Consider the following 23,447-nt stretch of genomic DNA (forward strand, 5'->3'; position numbering starts at 1 on the left):
AAACATCCTTGTGTTCCCTCTTAACTGAAACCTAACATAGTGTGCCTTCTCATCATAGACATGCATGACAGCACCTGCTCATTTGTTTGACCCACCATTTTTAGAGTCCATTACAAGTGCAAACTACCCTAAATGGAATCAACAAAGGATATTTTATAATTTATTTTTTTATTTCTATAAGCTACTAAAAGGAGTTCATAGCTTTTTCTCTATGTACATTATGATAAAACAAAATCTTTCTAAAATGGTATCTAAGTAACTAATTGAAAGCCCTTTGAAAACCAATGATAACGCTCTAAGCTTCTCCGTGGTAACCAAATCCTTTAAGGCCACAATAGTCTAATCGCTTAAGAGATATCACTGTTTGCATACAGCTCTGGATTTATTCTGGCACTCATCATCAGAGATAAGAGCAACTAGAACATAGAACAAAACTCCATATATATTATATAATATGTGTAAGTTATTATAGGCGGTACCTGGTGCTTGCTACTGGTGAAAATATAGATGATTCATAGTTAGATGGCAATTGATGCTGAAGAATAGATTTTGTGTCCAAATTATCATAAACAGTTATAATATATATAAAAATATTTCCTGAGAAAAGGGTTAAAAAAAGAGACGAGATGGTGAAATTGATAGTACTGGGAAATGACATAAGATATGATTCACTGCAAAGTTTGTAATGTGGTCTTATTACTATAGCAATCAATATTATGATCCAGTCAGCAGGAATATTGCATTTGTTCTCTTGGTGATAACATGACTTTTTCAAGAAACACTGGATCATTGAATTTAAAATACTTGGTTGTTTTTTTTTTGCTTGTGACCTGCTAGATTTTTAAAATTTATTTTTAGGAAAGAAAAGCATACTTGAAAAGAGAAATGAGTGAAAAGGGGGGAGCTGATTCTGTTGAGGCTCAAGAGTATGAAGATGATTTTGAGAAAGATCTTGACTGGCTAATAAACGAGGATAATGAGGCTGACGGAGATGCACAGGTATGATTTATCAGCTCTCCAACGGCAATATAGTCTGCATTATGATAAATATGCCAACATTATTTTCAGTGTTTATATCGTGGCAGTTCTGGTGATATTATTTAATACAGGGGTCGACAAATTTGGTTTGGATCTAGGAGCCAGCCAAAAAGTTAGGAGCCAGCTTTTGTTTTTCTTCCCACAATCATGTTTTTATTTTCCAGACACCTGGGCTTTGTCGAGCCTTGGCAGACACTAACATACATTTACACTCTCTAACTCCATACAGTAAAAGTCCCCCGCAAACATCTTATGCTCACAAACACATACACCTTACAGTAACACACACGCTAGTATTCCACGCTCATGCTAACACCATACACCAATACACACACTCTAACACTATTTATAAATATATATATACTGACACACACTCTCATGCTAATGCCATACTGTAACATAAACAACACAGTACACGCTAGCATCTTATTTTAAAACGCACGCGGACACACATTACACATATATAAGATTACACACTCACATACACACTGAATCTGGCAATACTGACTCTAGCACTATACATATACACACTGATGCTAGGGTATACACACACTCACAGACTATACATATACATACTCACTATGACACTACAGTATTCACATACACACACTGACTCCAGCACTATACATTTACACACATACACACACCTCATCCCTCACACCTTGTCGCTCACCAAATCCTGCTGCCTTCGCCTGAAACACATCTGCCCATTACCTACACAAGAAAGAACCAAAATACTAATCTGTTCCTTTGTTATATCCCTTCTGGATTATTGCAACTACCTGCTAACTGGTCTCCCCCTCTCCCGCCTTTTACCGCTGCGGCTAGACTAATTTTCCTTTGTCACCGTTCCTCATCTGCTGCTCAACTGTCAGTCGGCCAATTGACTCTCTATTCCCTCCAAGATCAATTCTAAACACCTGACCTACAAAGCCCTTAACAACTCTGTAACCTCCTACATCCCTTTTATCCAAATTCACCCCTAAACTCCCTATTTGTTCCTCTCATGACTTGCACCTCTCTTATACTGTCATTCCCTCTTCCCACTCTCGTATTCAGGATTTCACATGTGCTGCACCCCTTCTCTGGAATTCCCTACCCCGTTCTGCCAGACTTTCTCTTTTATGTGTAAATTTCAAAAGCTCCCTAAAAACCCACCTTTTTTAAAAGCTCCACAACGTTTCCTCATTCAGCTAACATCCTAATCAAGCCATTAGAATGTTCAACAACCTCTGTCGATGAATTAACTCATCCCCATCCAAATAGTCCTCTCCTACTGTTTCACTTTCACCTCAACCACCACTAGATTATAAGCTCACATGATGACATATGCACTGATTTTTTTTCTAATTAATTTATTGCAGAATCAAAATGATGAAGAACAGGCCAATGATTTAAGATCGGACACCAATCAATTAGTGAATAAAGAAAATGGCAGTGATAACTCTTACAGTGGAGATAAAAGCCCTTCTTCAGATGACGCTCATGGTGAACTTAATGAGATCAGTAACCATTTACTCGAAAATTTGACAGAATATGAAGAGAATGATATTGACGATGAAGAAGCTAAACGATATATAGCAGAGAAGATTGAAGAAGCCAACAAGCAGCTGGAAAAGGAAACAATAGATGAAAAGCGTGAGAGAAAACTTAAATTCAAGGACAATTTGGTAGACTTGGAAGTCCCACCACTGGAATATGCTGAAACTGATAGAAATGAAAGCTGTGACGAAGATGTTGTTGACAGTTTATCACGATTACATTTTTCTGATGTTTCACAGAAAGAAAATAGTCACATTGAGAGCAGAGACACAGAAAAGGAGAAGAAGAATCAGAAATTTTTAGTGGAGAAAGATGGGAAGTTTGAGCTTCTAAATTTAAGTGACATGGAGAGCCAGCACTTTCTACCACCCATAAATAATGAAAGGGAACATTCCAAGTCTCCACCATCAACCATGTTTGGTACTAGTGAAAGGGATATACTGAACCAGAATGATAACAGCGCCGATGAAATTTTTTACCCCAAACCACCTTCTCAACCTAAGGCCCGTCCCAGCTCTGCGGCTAATACAGTAAATTCCGCCCATAAAGTAAAATCACCACGTCGAGTGCAGTCTGCAAGTTTGCCACCTAGAAACACTACCTACAGCTTGTCGCCGGAGCAAAAGCAGCTGCAGAAGAGGATTCAAGAAAGGCAAGAGAAGCTTAAGAAAGAAGTAAGTGCTGCCTTTTAAATCTGTTCACATGTTCCACTTACATGTAACATGCACATTCTGCTTTGTCAGAATTTGCATGTGTTAAGTTCCATGTTACGTTGAACTATGGTAAGAAATATTAGCACTTCATAACACAAAGATTACTATTGTATTTCTGGCTCTATGATAACATGCAAACCCAACAAAGCTTTCACGTCATCAATTATGACAGTACGAAATCAAAACTTCCCTCTGCATCGCCTTTTACCTCTCTCTTCCTCTCTACCACATGCACTCTGACTGGACCCTAAGCCCTGCCCAGTGTAACCAACAATTCCCACAGTGACAAGGTTATTATGTGTAGAGATCTATATGTATTAGTACGAATAGTGTTTAAAAGGAGCAGTGGCCCTTGCGTGTTTTAAAAAGAGCACAATGTTAAACAGTGGGCGTTGGTAAAAGTCATTCATCTTTACAATAAACCCATTAATATGCCTGACCATAAAAGCAGAATGAAACTTTATTAACCAGCCAATCACTAATTGCAGCCGTTTATACTGAAAAAAATTACTTTTCAATAAAGCCAATATACCGTATGACTCGCAACAGGCAGATTTATGGAAGTATTGACGCTCAAGCTGGTGTGATTCTGATGTAAGTAGGTCTTGATGGCAAATTATAGAACACTGATTTGTTAGCTATAATGTATTGAACGAGAAAATGTAAAAAGTTAAAAGTACCATATTTCCCCATGTATAAGACGCTCCCATGTATAAGACTTAATCTTAATTTTGAGGCCCGAAATTTGAAAAAAAAATATATTACATAAAGTTATTGAACTGGCTGCCTGGGCATGATATGAGTGTGATTGATGTTAGCTGCTAGCAATTGTTAGCAATCACACTCCTATCATGCTCAGGCAGCCAGTACATACACATCACTTTCAGCCTCCTTGTTCCCCCTACACACGGATCCATGCTATTACACACACATACACATATATTCATTTACTCCCCCACCCTTACCTGAACTGCAGATCTTCTGGTGCCGCTCGCAGACTTCCGTGGGGGCCAATGTTTCCCTCTGCGTTACTCGAACAGGAACAGAGCGGAGTCATGTGATGTGATGTACATTCACGTGACTCCACTGGGTTCCTGTGTCACCTCAATGGATCAAGAGACGCTGCTGAGCAACACAGAGGTAAGCAGCAGGTCCCCTTTCCGTCCCCTTTCCGGTAAAAAATTACCACCACTGTATAAGATGCACCCAGTTTTAAGACCCCAAATTTTTCTAAAAAAGGTCTTATACATGGGGACATACGGTAACAGTTATAGGGGAATTAGAAACCTTTAACTGGTGGTTAAGTGAGAAAGGAAAATTGTTTTACAGTTTGGTAAACTGTCAGAGAATGACATTCACAAACAATGTGTCTGAGTGAACCCATACTCATCACACAGAAGGTGTGAAATGCTTGGCATATTACCAGATTTGCGTGATTATAAGATTACCCTGATTATAAAACGATCCCCCCCTAAAATCTGAATATTAATTTAGGAAATAAAGAAAAAGCCTGAATGTAAGACCAACCTATAGGAAAAAAAGCTTTCCTAGTAAATATTAATTCACATTTAAACTATTTTTTCATATTTAATAAAAACTATGATTGAGAAAAATGAATTTTTTGTTTTTATTTCCTTTTATTTGCCAACCTGCCTCCCCCAGTTATGCACATCTGCCCCCAGGCTTGCCACTCATCTGCCCCCCAGGTAAGCCTTATACCCCCTAAATGCTGCTCTGCCCCCAGAAATGCCTTATTACCTCCCTATATGCCACTCTACCCCCAGATTTGCCTTATAACCCCCTATATGTCACTCTGCCCCCCACGACTTACCAATACATTCCAGACTTGTCTCATCGTATCACGCAGATGTTCACCGGCTGCCAGAGAGGAGGATCCAGGTCCCCTGCAGAGTTGCGGGGGATCTGGATCTTAGTCTTATATTCAGACGAGGTCTGATTATATGACAACCTTGACTATAAGACTTGGGGTATTTTTCAGAGCATTTACATCTGAAAGAGTGAACCAATGGCAGCAATAAATACATTTTCACATGTTATATGTATGGTCAGACTATAAATTATAATTCTTCATGTCTTATTAAAAGGAAGAAGAACGCAGGAAAGCCGAAGAAGAAAACAAAAAGAGAGAAAATGAAATAGCGTTCAAATCTTGGCTGCTTAAGAAAAAAGATCATCTGCTTGAAGAAAGGAGAATTCAGCAAGCTAAGCAATTAGAAAACACAAACACTCCAGTGAGTTATCCTATTATTCTATAGTTAATCTAATTTTTGCTTGTTTATTGTTTATATAACCCTTAGATGCCTATACCCAGGGATGTTTTTTTATTTTAATTGTGACAAAGAAAGAAGTTTACAGTAGAGGATGGCATTCTCTACTGCAAAAAACTTGTGGGCGGACTTGCTGGGGCGGGAGCGGTCGGTGAGACACTGTACCTGCGGGTCCCGGATCCCGCGCAGTTCCGCAAGGCTGCCTTCCCGCTGCTCCCTCACAGTGTCTCTTCTCTTGCTCCTCCCAGGAACAAAGCGGAGTCACGTGATTTGACGTCACTTCCCATGACTCCGCTGTGTTCCTGGGCGGAGCAAGAGAAGAGACACTGTGAGGGAGCAACTCGAAGGCAGCCTTGCGGGACTGCGTGGGAAATCTGCAGTTCAGGTAAGGAAGTGGGCGTGATTGGCCACTATTGTGGCGGGAGCGGGCGGGATTGACCACAAATGTGGCCGGAGTGGAACACCCACATTGCGGGAGCGGGCGGGATTGGAGAAAAAATCAGTGGGAGCGGGATTAAAAAAGCAGTCCCGCGCAGGGCTCTAGGTAATGTTGTAGATCCATCTTCTTGATGCCTATGCTTTTTACCAGCAGAGTGGTATGAAGAAGATTTTAATTGATAAACAGTAACATGCACAATAACTGACCAGAAACATCATGGTGGATGGGACGATTTACAGGGAAAATGTGGCAAGTAGAATAAGAGAGCAATTACTTCCAGGCTGATTTGATTTCCTTTGAACATTCTGGGCCACTACGAGAAGCCTTTTTTTGTGTCTAGATTAACAAGGACTTTATGCATTGTTTACATAATGCATTGACTTGTTTCTCCTATTATAGGATCTTTTATGATATGCAGCCCCATTTTGTGACTTTGTTGTTCACAACTATGTTCTGATCTGCTGAGATAGTTGGCCACATGGCTCGGTTTACCAAATACATACCTGTTCTTCTAAAATGTATTGGAAAACTCTATATAAACACACTAACAACATATGACCCTATAGTAAATGTCTGAAATATGTCTAAGCTTAATTTAAAGGTATTTTTAAAGAAATGTCAAACATTTTTCACTTGACTTCTTAAAAGCAGATACTATACCATATGTCAGGGCTCGATAAACCCCAAACACCAGATCGCCATAGCGACAAAAAAATCCCTTCCTAGCGCTTAGGGTTTTACTGGACATGCTCCATGAGTAGGGATAAAAAGGTAAGTCCTGACTACTGGACTTTTCTTTTAATTACCCTGATTTCAAATAAGGAGGCAGAATTAAGCTGGGTCACGTAACCTTGTTTAACCCCGAAGGAGCGGCACGTCAGTAGCTTCACATGGTAAGTGAATTGGTCTGTTGTGTGTCTGGGTATGTTAGTTTGTGTGTGTTTGGGTATGTTAATGTTTGGGTATGTTGATGTGTGGGTATGTTAGTATGTGCGGTAGTGTCTGGATGTGTGTTAGTGTGAGTGCCAGAATGTGTGTGCTAGTGTGTGTGTGTGTATATGTGTTAGTGTTTAGTGATTATGTTAGTGTTATTCTGGGTGTTTTAGCGTGTGTGTGTGTGTCCGGATGCGTGTGATCAGCCTGTCCATAATGCAGCCTCCACACCCAGACACTCACACTAACACACCCAATCACACTAACACACACAGAGGCACTAAAACTAACACACAGGCACTCAAACTAACACACAACAAGCATACCCATACACACACACCCAGAGACTCTCACTAACAAACACACCAAGACACTAACACACACCCAGACACTCACAAAAAAACTCACACTAAAACACATGTACAGAGACACTCACTATTACACATACACAGACAATCACAGTAACATACCCAGACATTCACATTAACACAACCAGGCACTCAGACTAACACACACATCCAGACCTCACACTAACAGACCAAGATACTCATACTAAAGCACATGCACAAAGATACACTAACAGACCCAGACACAAACACTTACACTAGCATACCCAGATACACATAATAGCATACCCAGACATGCACACTAGAATAACCAGACATGCACACTTACACTAAAATACCCAGATACACACTAACATACGTAGACACACACATAACACACACTAACATACAGTAAAGGAAAAAAATATTTGATCCCCTGCTAATTTTGTACGTTTGCCCACTGACAAAGTCATGATCAGTCTATAATTTTAATGGTAGGTTTATTTGAACAATAAGAGACAGAATAACAACCAAAAAATCCAGAATAACGCATTTCAAATAAGTTATAAATTGATTTGCATTTTACTCAGTAAAATAAGTATTTGACCCCTTTGCAAAACATGACTTAGTACTTGGTGGCAAAACCCTTGTTGATAATCACAGAGGTCAGATGTTTCTTGTAGTTGGCCACCAGGTTTGCACACATCTTAGGAGGGATTTTGTTCCACTCCTCTTTGCAGATCCTCTCCAAGGTTTTGAGGCTGTCGTTTGGAAACTCGAACCTTCAGCTCCTTCCACAGATTTTCTATGGGATTAATGTTTAGAGACTGGCTAGACCACTCCAGGACCTTAATGTGCTTTTTCTTGAGCCACTCTTTTGTTGCCTTGGCCGTGTGTTTTGGGTCATTGTCATACTGGAATACCCATCCACGACCCATTTTCAATGCCCTAGCTGAGGGAAGGAGGTTCTCACCCAAGATTTGACAGTACATGGCCCCATCTATCATCCCTTTGAGGCAGTGAAGTTGTCCTGTCCCCTTAGCAGAGAAACACCCCCAAAGCATAATGTTTCCACCTCTATGTTTGATGGTGGGGATGGTGTTCTTGGGATCATATGCAGCACTCCTCCTCCTCCAAACACGGCGAGTTGAGTTGATTTTGGTCTCATTTGACCACAACACTTTCACCCAGTTCTCCCCTGAATCATTCAGATGTTCATTGGCAAACAGAGGGGTGGTACATGTGCTTTCTTGAGCAGGGGAAACTTGCGTGTGCTGCAGGGTTTCAGTCCTTCACGGCATAGTGTGTTACCAATCTTGGTGACTATGGTCCCAGCTGCCTTGAGGTCATTGAAAAGATCCTCCTGTGGGGGGCGTGGTCTGGATGGCGAACTGAACGGACGCAGGGTGCGGGAGCTCCGCGATTAACCAGCCTTACCAGCATTTTATCCGCATCCATCGGTGGCTGTTTTCGCCGTTTTGCCTCATCCCGTCTGCTTTCTGTCTATGTCGGGTCCTCGCACGAAGAAATCTGCGAAAATGCCAAACTTTTTTGAGCCGAAGGGCCGGAAAAAGCATTCATCTCGCACGTCGGGCCTACCACGTGACCAGGAGGAAGACTCTGATGCCTCTACAGGCCCTGCCTTGTCTTCCCGCTCTAGGCCTCCCTCCCCAGCCGACATTCAACGAGATGACCCGGGTCAAGACACGCACGCACTCACCTCACACACTATGAAGTCTCTGTTACGCGAAATGCGGGAACAGCTCCGCCAAGACTTTCAAGATATCGCTAATTCTATCCGTCGCGACCTGGATGGCCTGGGGGACCGCACAGATCATCTCGAGAGGCGCATGGAGGAGTTCGCTGACGCACACAACACCCTCGCGGATGACCATACTGCACTCAAATCTGAGGTGATGCATCTCAGGGAGAAAGTGATGGACCTGGAGGATCGCTCCCGGCGCAACAACATACGTCTGCGGGGCATTCCAGAGGATATGGGCCAGGAGGCCCTGCAAGTTTTCGTGATTGACCTTTTCAAGCACCTCCTGGGAGACGGTAACAACGTTGACATACATCTCGACAGATTGCATCGCACCGCGCGGCCCAAGGCGCTATCCTTAAAATCCCCTAGGGACGTTCTGACTAGGGTGCATTTTTACGACGTCAAAGAAAAAATCATGCAAGCGGCCAGGCGCAAGCCTGATCTCCCTCCTCGTTTCCAGAACATCATGCTTTTAACCGACCTCTCTCAACTTACCCTCCAGCGTCGTCGTTCCTTCGCTCCGGTGACGAGCCTCCTGAGATCGCACAATATCCCCTATAGATGGGGCTACCCCATAAGGCTCATTGTTATCAGGGATGGCTCCGCATCTTCCATCCTCACCCCGGAGGACGGCATGGCTCTCCTGCATAAATGGGGTCTCGACTCGGCTGCTGCTCCTGCGCCGCTGCCTTCTTCCGCCGCGAAAGACAAGGTCTCCCCGCAGAAGAAATTGAAGAGGGACTGGTCCACGAAGACTTGACGGCCTTCATTTGTCTACAGGACGGTAACCAGTACATTATCGCCTGTTGGGCCTTTGGCTGTCGCCTACATTTTGCACGCTACACAGGGATTTTCTATAAAAAAAATTTTTTTTTTCATTTTTCTACTTCTGTTTCGCCGCCTTTTTCCGTCGTTTTTATTTACGCATTATTTAAGTTTTATTAGCTTCACACCGAGAGCGCATTACATAATTGCACTCCATTTTCTCCCATGACTCCGGTTACGCCGGCTGCATTTGGGTTAGAGCCCCTCACAAGTTTTGGCTTAGCCCATTCGCGGGCTTCAGATATTTTCCCTCACTAGGGATACGTTGCACTGCACCATACACCTTATTTCATACATTACTTTTTTTATTTATTTTCTTACTTACACGTCGGTTTGTTCACTTATGGTACTTTTTTTTATTTTCTTTCTTTACACACACATTTTTCTCAGGCCCTCATCTACGGCCATGTGATGCTGTCCCGCAATTTTTTTAGGCTGCGCGGCCTCCCGCCGGATGAGTCCTTCTCACTCACTCTTTCCCGCCCCCCAAGTGCTATTTACATCTTTAGCACGCCCTTTGCGTAGTATGTTTGGGCATTCCGCCCTGGTTCTCCATTATTTGTGTTCCATGTATGTTCTTTTCTTTTTGTTTGTAATCAGTGATGCTCCTCCGCTACATTTTATTAGGTCTTTTTATTATCATGTCCTGCCGGGTCGGGTGTGGTCGTTCATGCGTTGTCTCCACTCACTCCACTTTGGGGACTGGCTCCCCTGCGGGTCCTTCTTACCCTTTTCTTTTCCCCTTTTTTTATTTATTGTTATATAAATGGCTGATCTAGTTCTCCTGTCCATTAATGCCAAGGGCCTTAATACTCCTCAGAAACGCACCTCCTTGTGGTCTGAGGTCAAGTCACACAAAGCCAATATTGTTTGTATTCAAGAAACCCACTTTAAAAAGTCTAGCAAGATTAATTTATTTTCCAAACGCTTTCCATGGCAGTATCACTCCACGGCCACCTCTAAAAGGGCGGGAGTCTCGCTCCTCTTGTCTAATGCCCTTTCATTTTCTTTGATACGTAAATGCCCTGACCCGCAGGGACGCTTCCTCATTTTGGTATGCGACGTTAATTCCGTTCGCTACACTATAGCCTCTTTTTATGCCTCCAACACCTCACACACTCAATTTTTTAGTTCGTTTTTATCTAAATTGGATACTCTACGGCAGGGTCAGGTTATCTTATGTGGTGATTTGAACGCGACTTTATTCCCCGAGCTGGACAGCTCCACTCATAGGCCCTCCACACACACTTCTCGCATACGCACGCTTGGCTCCACGTTGTCCTCTTTGCTACACTCCATTCAATTGTTTGACGCTTGGAGGGTCCTACACCCTTCCGAGCGAGATTACACGTATTTTTCTGCACCACACACTTCATACTCCCGTATAGACTACTTTTTTCTGGACAAATTTACTTTGCAATCGGCCAAATCGTGTTCCATAGGGTCCATCTCTTGGTCCGACCATGCCCCGGTTATACTTACCCTTGCACTCTCCTATCCGGTCTCGGGCAGAGGCAGTTGGCGCCTTAACGATAGTTTGTTATTAACTCCCGCACATAAAGAACAAATTCAAGCGCATCTCACTGATTATTTTCACGACAACTCTTCCCCTGATCTCTCTGCAGAGACAGTGTGGAACGCTCATAAGGCAGTTATACGTGGCAGGCTTATCAGTTTGGCTTCTCACCTTAAGAAGCAACACTTGGCGGATAAATCCTCCCTGCTTCTGCAACTTTACGACTCGGAAACTCTCCACAAGCGCCATCCATCTGACTCCCTGTTGCGCAAAATCAAACACATTAAATCCCAATTAGCGGAAATCAATGCCCGTTCCACAGCATACATGCTGTTGAAGTTAAAACAAAAGTTCTACGCGAAAGGCAACAAAGCCGACTCCCTTCTGGCCAGAAAACTTAAACAAATTGTGTCTCTATCCCGTCCCTCCCACATTATTGATAGTGGGGGTCGTGAGATTCGTAATCCTTCGCAGATGGTAGAGGCTTTCGCTGCTTATTACTCCAAATTATACAACTTGCATCGCGACGCCACCGTTTCTCAACCCTCACTCACAGACATTACCACCTATCTGGAGTCTACACACTTACCCACCCTTGCGCCTGAACTTTCTGAATCGCTTGCCGCGCCAATAGAGTTGAGGGAGATTGAGAGGGCCATCTGTCATCTTAAAAAGGGTTCGGCCCCGGGTCCGGATGGATTCACTGCAGCATATTATCGTTCTTTCTTACCTACTTTAGGACCTCATCTGCTTTTTCTTTTCCGCTCCTTTATGTCATCTGGCGTCGTCCCCTCTGAGAATCTTAGAGCGCATGTAGTCACTTTGCCCAAACCCGGTAAGCCGCCCACGGTATGTCCTAACTTTCGTCCCATTTCTCTTCTCAATGTCGACCTGAAAATTTATGCGAAAATATTGGCGAATAGACTTGCCCCGCTCCTACCCTCCCTTCTCCTCCCTGATCAGGTAGGCTTTGTTTTGGGCCGTCAGCCCTCCGACAATACCCGCAAGTTTTTGAATTCCCTTTGGGACGCAGCTAAGCGTAAATGCCCCAGCCTTTTTATTTCTTTCGACGCCGAAAAGGCGTTCGACAGGCTTCACTGGGTGTTTTTGTCGAGAGTTCTTCATAAATTTAATTTTCCCCCCCCCTTCATACAGGCGGTCCTGGCGCTCTACGCGTCTCCCACCGCTTGCATTTCCATGATGGGTTCTCTTTCCTCCCCGTTTTCCATCACGAATGGTACCCGTCAGGGTTGCCCCCTTTCCCCCTTACTCTATACGCTCGCACTTGAACCCTTAGCGGCTAACATACGCGCGGATCCTATGATTTCTGGGTTTCCCTTACCCAACGGAAATGAGAGCAAGCTTGGGTTATTCGCGGATGACATTCTGGCGTCGGTTACCTCCCCGGAGCGCTCCCTCCCTGCTCTTTTCGCTCAATTCTCTCGCTATTCTGCTGTCTCTTATCATTCTATTAACATCTCTAAAACGCAGGCGATGTGTCTCCATCTGGACCCGGGTTGTAGGGCTCGTCTCTCCTCTATCTATAGATTTGAGTGGAGGACGTCCCATCTCTCCTACTTGGGTATTCGATTGCCCAAGTCACTTCACGATATAAACACCTTAAACATTGTGAGGGTATGGGACTCGGTGAGGCGAGACATCGTTAGGTGGCGGGGCTATGAGCTCTCTTGGTTGGGAAGGGTTAACGCCTTAAAAATGACAGCCCTCCCGAAACTGTTATATGTGCTTCGGACGGTCCCGGTTAAACCCCCGCGGGGGCTCTTAGGTTCTATTCAGAAATTTTTTGTTTCCTTCACGTGCATCAGAAGCAGGTCCAGAGTGGCAAATCGTACCCGGTTTGTGCCTCGGCTGCAGGGGGGTTTGGGTGTTCCCCATATAGAATCTTATCATGAGGCTTGCGTTCTGGCGCAAACTCTCCCTTTTCTTTCGCCCATTCGCCCTCCTATTTGGACGGCTCAAGAAAATAGCGTTATTTCTCCTCTTACTGTTGACCAGCTCCTGTGGCTGCCCCGCTCTACACGCCCGCGCCTTCTGCCTCTGCCCCCGACTACTAGGCACACTATTGACATATGGGATAAGGTGGCCAAACGCTTTCCTGCTCTCCATCGCCTTACCCGTATTGCTCCCTTACGGGTTTTGGAGTTGCTCATTCCTGATTTTTCTATTTCCCATTGGGTTCGCCCAGGTCTCTCCTCACTGGGGGATCTCTTCGAAGACGGGACTTTGCGCCCTTTTTCACACTTCACATCTACACACAATATTCCACGACACGACTTTTTTCGCTACCTCCAGCTCCGTCATCTCCTGGGCTCCCTGCCCTCGTTGGTGTGTCTCTCGACCCCGCTCCTCCGCCAGGTGGCCGCCTTATGCGACTCAGCTCCCAGGTTTCCAGGGGGTATTTCTATTTGGTACTCGGTGTTGCTGGCCCGTTTCTCTGCCCATAAGCTGCCTCATATGCTTGCCTGGGAGAGGGAGCTGGGAAAGGAATTCCCACTAGATACATGGCTGGAGGCGGAGGAGGCGATGCGGGGGGTTACTCATTGCACCAATCACATAGAGCTCCAAAAGAAGCTCAGTTGTCGCTGGTATCTCACCCCGGCTCGTCTTTCTCGTATGTGGCCAACCCAATCCAAACTTTGCTGGAGGGGCTGCGGCCAATCTGGTTCTATGCTTCATATATGGTGGAGCTGTCCAGTTCTGAAGCCGCTTTGGTTGGAGATATTTGCCCTGCTCCGCCGCGTTTTTCACTGCCCTTTTGATTTTCTTCCGGAATTTGCTTTACTACATGTGTTCCCCGATCCTATCCCCTCCTCGACACGCAAGCTTCTCATACACATTCTCCTAGCCACTAAATTATGTATTGCCAGACACTGGAAAGCGCCTCTCCCTCCTACCGTCGATGAAATAGTTTCCATCACTGAGAGGCATAGGGTCTTGGAGAAAATGTCCCATGACTCGTCTTGCACGTCACATATCTACTTGAAAGTCTGGACTCCCTGGCTTGCTAGCCAGGTCCTCTCTGGTTATTGTTAATCGCTTGCCCTCGACCACACCCGGCCGGCACTCTGCTGTTTTGGTAGGATGCCGCGTGTTCGTATTGCGCCCGCTGTTCTGCGGCCTTGGCCGTCTGATGTATCACTGATTCGCTTTTGTTTTGGTTCGTTTATGTTGCATTTATTTTGTTTTCGTGATCACTTGCGCTATACATCTCCACTCATCATACGCCATTTATAACACAATGTATAGCAGGTGGTCTTGTTGCTTCCACGTCATGGTTATTGTATGTTTTGAGTAAAACTGAAAAATTTTCATCGGTATCGTTTTCTGTTACGAGTCCGACTGCTGCGAACTGTTGTTCCTCTGGGCATTCTTTTACTTGCTATTTTATGATCTGTCTTTTTGATTGCCGTGCGGTTAGTCGGACCGTTACTAGTTCCGTCCTACGTGTCGGATGTTATTTGTCTTGGGTCCTGCGCGACTCTTTATTTGTAACCCGTTTTCCGATGAATAATAAAAACTTTTAATTTCAAAAAAAAAAGAAAAGATCCTCCTGTGTAGTTCTAGCCTTATTCCTCACCGTTCGCATCATCATTGAAACTCCACGAGGTGAGACCTTGCACGAGGGAGATTGACAGTTATTTTGTGTTTCTCCCATTTGCGAATAATCAACAAACTGTTGTCATCTTCTCACTAAGCTGCTTGGCATTCCAGCCTTGTGTAGGTCTACAATCTTGTCCCTGACATCCTTGAACAGCTCTTTGGTCTTTGCCATGGTGGATAGTTTGGAATCTGATTGATTGCTTCTGTGGACAGGTGTCTTTTATACAGGTAACAAACTGAGATCAGGAGCACTCCCTTTAAGAGACACCTGGGAGCCAGACATCCTGCTGATTGATAGGGGATCCTATACTTATTTCACTGAGTAAAATGCAAATCAATTTATAATTTATTTAAAATGCGTTATTCTGGATTATTCTGTCTCTCACTGTTCACATAAACCTACCAGTAAAATTATAGACTGATCATGTCTTTGTCAGTGGGCAAACGTACATTTTCTTCAAATTTTTTTCCCCTTCACTGTACATACACAAACATACCCGGACATACTAACACACCCTACTTACTTACCTTGTGAAACCGGTACCCTGCTGGGATCTCTGATTGCTCCCCCTGCTGGCTGACCATACATTGCAATCAGCAATGTAAGTCAATGGTACCTTGCTTGCTGATCATAGCGTGTTACCTCCGGCGCAGCATCCTCAGGTACCCAAGGTCGTCCGCGCCTCTTTGCTGCCATCTCATCTACCTCCTGGCATTTCCCGGTCCTCGAAAGCTCCCTCATGCCAAATGGCCACCACAAGTTTTTTGGTCTCCAGTATGGCCGCCCCAAGTGTTTTGGTCTCCAATATGGCCACCACAATAGGTCTTTGGACTCCGAAGCTAGTGGGCAATCACAATTGAATAAAGACATAGCAAAAACACAAACTCCTCTGGTCATTTAGCACAAGCATGGTAAAAAAAACCCTGGCACTGAAGGGGTTAAAACACCTTGATTATTAATATGCATCAATTGCACTCAAATGTAGTCAACGAATCAGCAGACGTTTCAGAGGGTCTTGTTTGTATTATCTCTTTGTGATAGAAATCCAAATAACTTCAGAAGGATGGAACAGAAAAAATACTCATCTATGCAGGGTTAGTGTTTCCCCAATAACAATGCCTAGGGAAATGCCGATTTTAGATTTATTTTCATCATCCACAAAATTAAAAAGAATAACAAATAAATAAAAAGGGTAGGCAAAATTAAAGTCCTTTTCTTCCCAAAGTCCAGTATACAATTGCAACACGTTTCACCCTTTGTGGGCTTTTACCAGGTGTATACTGAACTCCTTCGTGATCTTCTTTATAACCGCCATCTTAGTAATGGTCTTTCCGGGTTTCTCGCAACGGAACGCATTTGCGTCATCGCGCAGTCACATGGTCATGTAATGAGTCTTTTGTTCTTTATATTCTTATGTTTCCAGGATTCTTATGAGTAGGATCTGCTGCTAACATCTTGGTGCCAGATACTACCGCACACCTTCAGAGGTCTGGTGGTAGTAAAAGGGGGACCTACACAATATTAGGCAGGTGGTCATAATGTTTTTATATATGATATATATGTAATGTATATGTGCAATGTGTACGGGGGAATATGACCAAGAATGTTTGTCCTACTTTTATCACTAGACGGCAGCACTGTTCTCAGTAGGACTACAAGGCAGCACAGAGATTGCTTGCTTGGGCAAAATAAACAGGAGAGGGAACACCATGATGCAATTTGTATTCTGTATTTCCATATGTTTATGTGGATCTTTCAAAATGATTAATTTACCTAAACAATATAAATTTGTTATCATAAATGAACAATGACTCTTTATTAGCACCACTTAACATTTTTTTTATGACTTTGTTAAAGGATGAGGATAGAGATCCAGGTGAAGCATATAGACTGTGGCTCAGGAAAAAGCACAAGGATCATTTGAAAGAAAAAAAGATGGATGAGCTAAAGAAACTAGAAGCTGCTATGTACATACATGAAAGGGATGAATGTGAGAGGGCGTTTGCAGAGTAAGTATCAGGCCATGGGAAAACAGTTCATACCAGCCTGGAACAGTTTTAACCCCCTAAAAAGAAGTTATTTGGGCAAAAAAAAGTTTCAAACGTCTTGCAGTATATTCTATTCAGACACTAGCTTGTGAATGAGTAACATGGCATAAGTATGTTTCCTTCATGCTATTTTATGACTTTGCTTCACACAAGGTCTCACAAAGAACTCATTGAGCCAAGTGACAAATAGTTTATGCCACTAGAAATTGTGCTCATTACCATTTTTGTCTCTGCCAAATCAACGGCACTAATAAAACTCAGAAAAATTACTGATATGGACCGGAGGGGAAAAGTTTCCCATAGAAGGAAATTGCTGTGTGATATTCAAAGCGCAACTATGTTAATAAGGTTGGTAAATACTAAAAGGTAACTAATGCAGAAAATGCAGCTATAAGCTATTTTTTTAATGTTGTTTATTATTGTTACATTTTTAATAGGCTATTCCGTGCCCTTGTATGGTCAGTGGCAGGTGTTCTGCATTATGGGAGATTTGGCCATAGTATGTCACATAAGATTTGATTTTATTGGAAAAAAAATTATATTATTATGGCTCATTTATGTTCTCTTTCTTTCTTAGGTGGTTGAGAAGGAAGAGAATGCAAAAACGTGCTGAACATCAAGCAGCCAAAGAAAGATCTAGAAGACTTCTAATAGAAGCCAGAAGAATAAAGCACATGCACAATTTACTGTACAACATATCTGATTCCAAAACGTTTCGTTATGTTGACAGTTACAGTTAAAAAATCATTTAGATTTACCATCAAAATAACACTTCCTTCCAAAGCAGCGTTACTCTTAAATTACAAAAAAAATGTTTTCAATGAATCCCTATATATTGAAATATATTTGTAAGGTGATCACCATGAAGACTCACTATATAGGCAGTATATTGTTACAAGTAATAACCAAAAACAGTGCTGAAGATCCTGAAAAAAAACAAAAGGGGTTACAAATAAAAAGTGACTCACACAAAGATTAAACAATGGTCTCATTAACATAGCAACCAAAAAAATCTTCCTACTAATTGAAACATTTCATATGTTGCTATAGTAATAACACCGCTTTTCAAGATTTGTATCAAAATGGCTTGAGATGTGAATGTGTGATTATATATATATATATATATTAGTTAATTATAAAGATTTGCACATATATAAATATAACATAAAATATTGTTTTCTGGTACGCTTCTAAATATTATGTAATATTTTAAGGTTGACATATCTGCGAAACATAATTTCTTGACGCTGGACTTGTAAGATCTTAAAGATCAACTGTCATAGTTTTATTTAAAAATAATAAACAACTCTAAGAAGCATTTTATCTATTTAAAAAAAAAAGAGTGTTTCTAAGCTAAAGTAATTTGCTCAATAAATGTTGCTATCTTTATTCAAAACCTTGGTTGTTATCTATTAAATTTAATTTTTTTTAAAACTATATATTTTTTCACTATTAAATGCTGTGATGTGTATAGTTTTGTAGTTTAGCACCTTTCTTTTCAGGTTGCCATTGTATGCAGTCATGCGATGACATTCCCGAATTTAACACCAAACTAAGCAGATTCTCTATGGCAGTGCTAATGATGTTCTGTTTATCTAATCAAGTAATTTCTTCCATAGACGTTTCATGAGGCTGACAGTCCCCTGGACAATGAAGACAACAGCATTCTATTTGTTACCACACAGCAGTATGATAAGGATTAATTGTCTTTGTGTATAATATAGTGCTAAAATAACAGAGCTACAACACATACATATGACTCGTATTCAGCTGTATTATGCGAAAACTAAAAGAATGAAGAGCTGAGATGACCTCCTCCATGATGCAGAGCCCTTTATGTAGACACAGAGCCTTCTACCAGGATCCAGCTTGTACCAGTCCTCCTCTTGTTCTGATGAGGGATTCGGATGAATGGCCGAAAGAATTAATTCTCGATTAAGGTGGAAGGAGGACACAACCTTAGGACTGAACTGAGGGATCAGTCTTAACATCACTCTATCTGGACGGATAACAGTAAAAAAATCCTCCCATAAAAAGGCCTTCTGGCAATCAGTAATGCCAGCTTTTGAGATAGGGTAGACAGGGATAGACTCAATTGGTTTAAAAGGGAAGTTAGAGCCTGGAAAACAAGAGGCAGGTCCCAAGGGGGAGAAAAAAGCTGGATTGTAGATTCCATGTGAGCCATGATTCTTTGGCCCATCTGACAGTTGAAAGGGCAGAGATGGTTGAAACTTGCACTTGCACAGCGTGTATAGAATCAAGCCTTTATTAAACCCAATTTGCAGGACGTCAGAAGTCGCCAAAGTAGTGGATATGAAGGGGAGAATTGAGCTTCTTGGGCCCAAGAGGCAAAAACTCACCAGATCTTGTAGTAAACGGTAGAGGTAGACTTCTTCCTCGTTGGAAGGCCTATCTAGGGGAGACCCCATCTGTCGACCAACCTCTGAAATATGTAAGTGGAGAGGTGCTACTCCTCCTGATCCAACTTGCTTCTTCTTAGGAAGTTTGCCACCGAATTGTCTGGGCCTGGTATGTAAATTGCCATCATATTCTGTGGGTAGTGTTGCCTTCACATCATGATAGGACAAATCTCTCTTAGGAGACAAAGGCTCTTTGTTCCACCCTGGTGATTTATGTAGGAGACTGCAGTCTTGTTGTCTATCCTTAACTTGACCCATTTGCCTCGAAGCCAAGGAGTAACAGGTATAAGAGCCATGAGGACTCCTCTCAATACCAAAATGTTGGAAGGAATGAACGACAGTCTGGAGTGCCAGGGACCCTAAAATTAATGATCCCGGTAGAATACTGAAGAGGACAAAAATGCCACTGTGCCCACCTTACAAGGCACAGTGCAATATGCCACTGTGTCCACCTTACATGGAGCAAAGGGAGCCTTGGAGACTCATCATTTCCCTCTCTGTAAATGAACGAAGATATAAGACCTGACCTCTCTTGGTGTTCTATGAAGAGAGACAGTTTTGCCACTGGAGTTGAAGAGGGCACCTGGTAGCAGAGATGTATTTTCAATTCCGAGCCTTACTTTTCTGTCTAACCACCACACCCAGGGCCTTTTCAAAATTTCTGATTAAGTTGATTACAGCCCTCCTATTTCTGACTACTTGGACAACATCCTGATGGCAGACAAGTCTTGAGAGGTCTTCAGGCTCCATACGATCCATACGAGTCTTGTTGAATCATAAATGATCTAAAAAGTCAGTTGGTCCTTTCTCAGCAAATAATTTTCTTAGGTGCCCTTTTAGACTCCGAAAGCAAGGCCATCTCATTCTGACCTGAACTCCTTGCCAGGCCTGTATTGTCTGGAGTCACAAAAAAGACCCGGGTTCCTAAAGGTACTTCAGTCTGACCCTGAACCCTGGAAAGAACACCTTCTGCTGTCCAGGGAAAGCTTCTTTCCTTCAAGCGCTCTCAATTATTTTGTCCAGGTTCTTGCCAAACAACATATGCCTCTGAAAGGGGAGGGAGCTAAGGCTGGTCTTAGAGGGGAGATCTGCAACCCATGACCTCAACAAAAGCTCTTTCTCTTAGCAGCCACTGAGAAGGCCATAGAGCAAGGCAAAATACAGACAAAGTCAATAGAGGCCTTAGAACGAAACTCTGTGGCAATGCTCAGGTCAACATATCTTCTAGAGGGATGGCGGAGGTCCCTGCGGCTTCCTTGAGACACTTCACAAAAGCAGTTCCCCTGGATGGCATTGTTATCGAAAGCTTCACATCTGGGAGTCTTGCGTCTCCTTTTGTGTGGCTTTGAATTCTTCTCTGGTTCCTGTGGGCTAATAACTTAAAATGAACCACAAAAACCAAAGATTGGCAGAAAGACAAAGAAAGGAAAAATAAACAACTAACCAGCAGCAAAGGACAGAATGGAAGCAGCAGAAAATATTGGGACAGAAAACAGTCCAGCAGAAAAAAACTGAGATATTGTTGAACACATATTGGGGTGTTGTTTTGAAGTGACATATGCCAGGAGCTGTAAATATATACCTGAAGTACAATTTGTGTGAAAGAAAACTAACAAAATAAATTACTACCACAAACTGACAAAGGCTGATAGTAGAATTAGTGCATGGAAAGTGATAAAATATCACCATTTGAAATACTGTGTGTCTGAAAAACATATGGTTTGATGTGGTGAATTGACCAGCTTCAAAGGTGTCCCAGACAGGACATGGGGACAGGATTACTAGACTTCGAAATTGGGTATTTCTAAACTCAGGACAAATATTAGAATCTATTTAGCAGTTTTTTTTATTTGCTTTTGTAGATAAGAAAACTTTTTTTAAATAAGTGATAAAAAGTGCTTTCTTTACAAATTTTCACCAGTGTTTTTTTAATAGGAAATTAGATGATATGATAAAACAAATGGTTTATCTAAAGAATCCCTTCTTGTTTTGAAAAAAACCCAATATATAACTTGTGTGTTTACATTAAACGAAAGAAAGGAAAATTACAGCTAAACATGAGCGCTGCAAATTGTTTTAAAATATCCTGGTCTTTAAGGGGTTAAAATGAACAATTCAACATTAAATACCCTCCCCTAAAGTAACTAATATAGCAATCTATTGAGAAACCGTATTCCAAGTAATACTGAATTTCAAGCAGGGTGACCTCCATAATGGTAGATATAGCTTAACCCCTTGATGACAATTGCCGGTCCGGGCACGTCACGGAAATTCAAGTCGATAACGACAAATGACGTGCCAGGACTGGCACGTCATTAAACGGGTGCAGAAAGCGATCTATTTTCGCTTTCTGCACCGAAACGGCGTTGCTGTAATGCCTCGACCTCGAGGCATTCAGCAACGCCATTACCGGCACAAAGGGGCCATCTCTGGCCCCTCCCCGGGGCGTCAACATCCGCCATACTTTGTATGGCGGCGGACGCCCGTTTTAAAAGCGTTTAGGATGCCTCGATCAGGAGGCATCCAGCGACACCAAACACTTACCTGGGGATGGACTGTGACCGCTCCGGAGAGCGGTCACAGCCGCAGCTGCCGGTGATCTTCGCCATCAGCAAGATGGCGGCGGTCCGGGAAAATTCAATAAAGAAAAACAATAAAGTCTAAAAAGTTCGCTAGACGGTCTCCAGACCCTCTAGAGAACTCTGGCTCCACTTGCAGGTTGAATATAGGTACTGCATTCAACCATGCAAGTCAATGGAGCTCAGCTTTCTAATCATAGTGTGATTAGAAAAAATAAATTAAAAATAAAATAAAATTAATAATAATTAGAAAAAAATAGTAAAAAACCAGTAAAATGTAAAAATAATTTCCCACTGATGTCACTATCAGGGGAACCTTCAAGTTGAAAAAAAATGTTAAAAAAATAAAAAAAAAAGGCAAAAAAAATAAAATATATATATAAAAAATATATTTTTGTGAGCAAGTCCTAAAATTAGCATATTAGCTTAAAACAATTCTCGCATGGAAAGAGTTAAAATACTGGCATATTAAATGCCCATGGGGTGTCTACTTTTAAAAAATGTATGATTTGATGGGGTAAATTGAATTGGCCGGGTTCAACAAGGTCCCAATTAACACGGGGGGAAGGATGGCCACACATCTAATTTCCAATTAGAAAAATGCACACGTACCAAATGTGGCCTTTTAGTTCCCCCCAAATCACTGTACTCAGGAGATGTTGCTGAACACATATTGGGGTGTCGTGTGACAGCGGCATATACCAGGAGCTGTAAATTCATACATAAAGTAGGTGTGTGTGGGAAAAATACACACACAAAAATACTACTGCAAACTTTGAAAAAATGCTGGTGGTAAAATGTGTGCATGCAAAGAGTTAAAATACCAGCATTTAAAATACCCTGTGGTGTCTAGTTTTCAAAAATATATGGTTTTGTTGGGCACACTGAAATGACCCGGCTCAAAGATGTACCAAATAGGGGATGGGCAGTGGATCCCCAAATGCCAAAGTTCAACATTGAAAAATGTGCATGCCCCAAATGTGGCCCTTTTGCCCCCGAACAGCCAGGCAAAATCATTCATGTGGGGTATCACTGCGCTCAGGAGATGTTGCTGAACACATATTGGGGTGTTTTGTGATAGTGACATATACGAGAAATTTTTAATTCATACCTGAAGTAAAATGTGTGTGACAAAACAAATGCAAAAAAATGACTACCACAAAGTTTGACAAAGACTGGTGGTAGATATGGTGCATGGAAAGAGTTAAAATACTAGCATTTGAAATACCCTGGGGTGTCTAGTTTTCAAAAATATATAGCTTTATTGGGCACACTGAAATGGCCCGGCTCAAAGATGTACCAAATAGGGGATGGGCAGTGGATCCCCAAATGCCAAAGTTCAACATTGAAAAATGTGCATGCCCCAAATGTGGCCCTTTTGCCCCCAAACAGC

The 23,447-nt window shown here is 42.4% G+C and overlaps 1 protein-coding gene across 1 annotated transcript; it reads left to right on the top strand.

Annotated features, from left to right (window-relative positions):
- The first annotated feature begins 885 nt into the window (after positions 1 to 885).
- LOC149298296 (coiled-coil domain-containing protein 181-like) lies at positions 886 to 17,795 on the top strand. Its single transcript, XM_089487480.1, has 5 exons — positions 886 to 999; positions 2,403 to 3,254; positions 5,399 to 5,545; positions 16,865 to 17,016; positions 17,633 to 17,795. The coding sequence occupies exons 1-5, from the start codon at positions 886 to 888 to the stop codon at positions 17,793 to 17,795; spliced, it is 1,428 nt and encodes a 475-aa protein (XP_089343606.1).
- Positions 17,796 to 23,447: the final 5,652 nt, after the last annotated feature.

The sequence above is a fragment of the Sceloporus occidentalis genome, unplaced genomic scaffold, assembly GCF_023333645.1.
Source record: "Sceloporus occidentalis isolate IW3139 unplaced genomic scaffold, rSceOcc1.0.p SCAF_33, whole genome shotgun sequence".
Taxonomy (NCBI): Eukaryota; Metazoa; Chordata; class Lepidosauria; order Squamata; family Phrynosomatidae; genus Sceloporus; species Sceloporus occidentalis.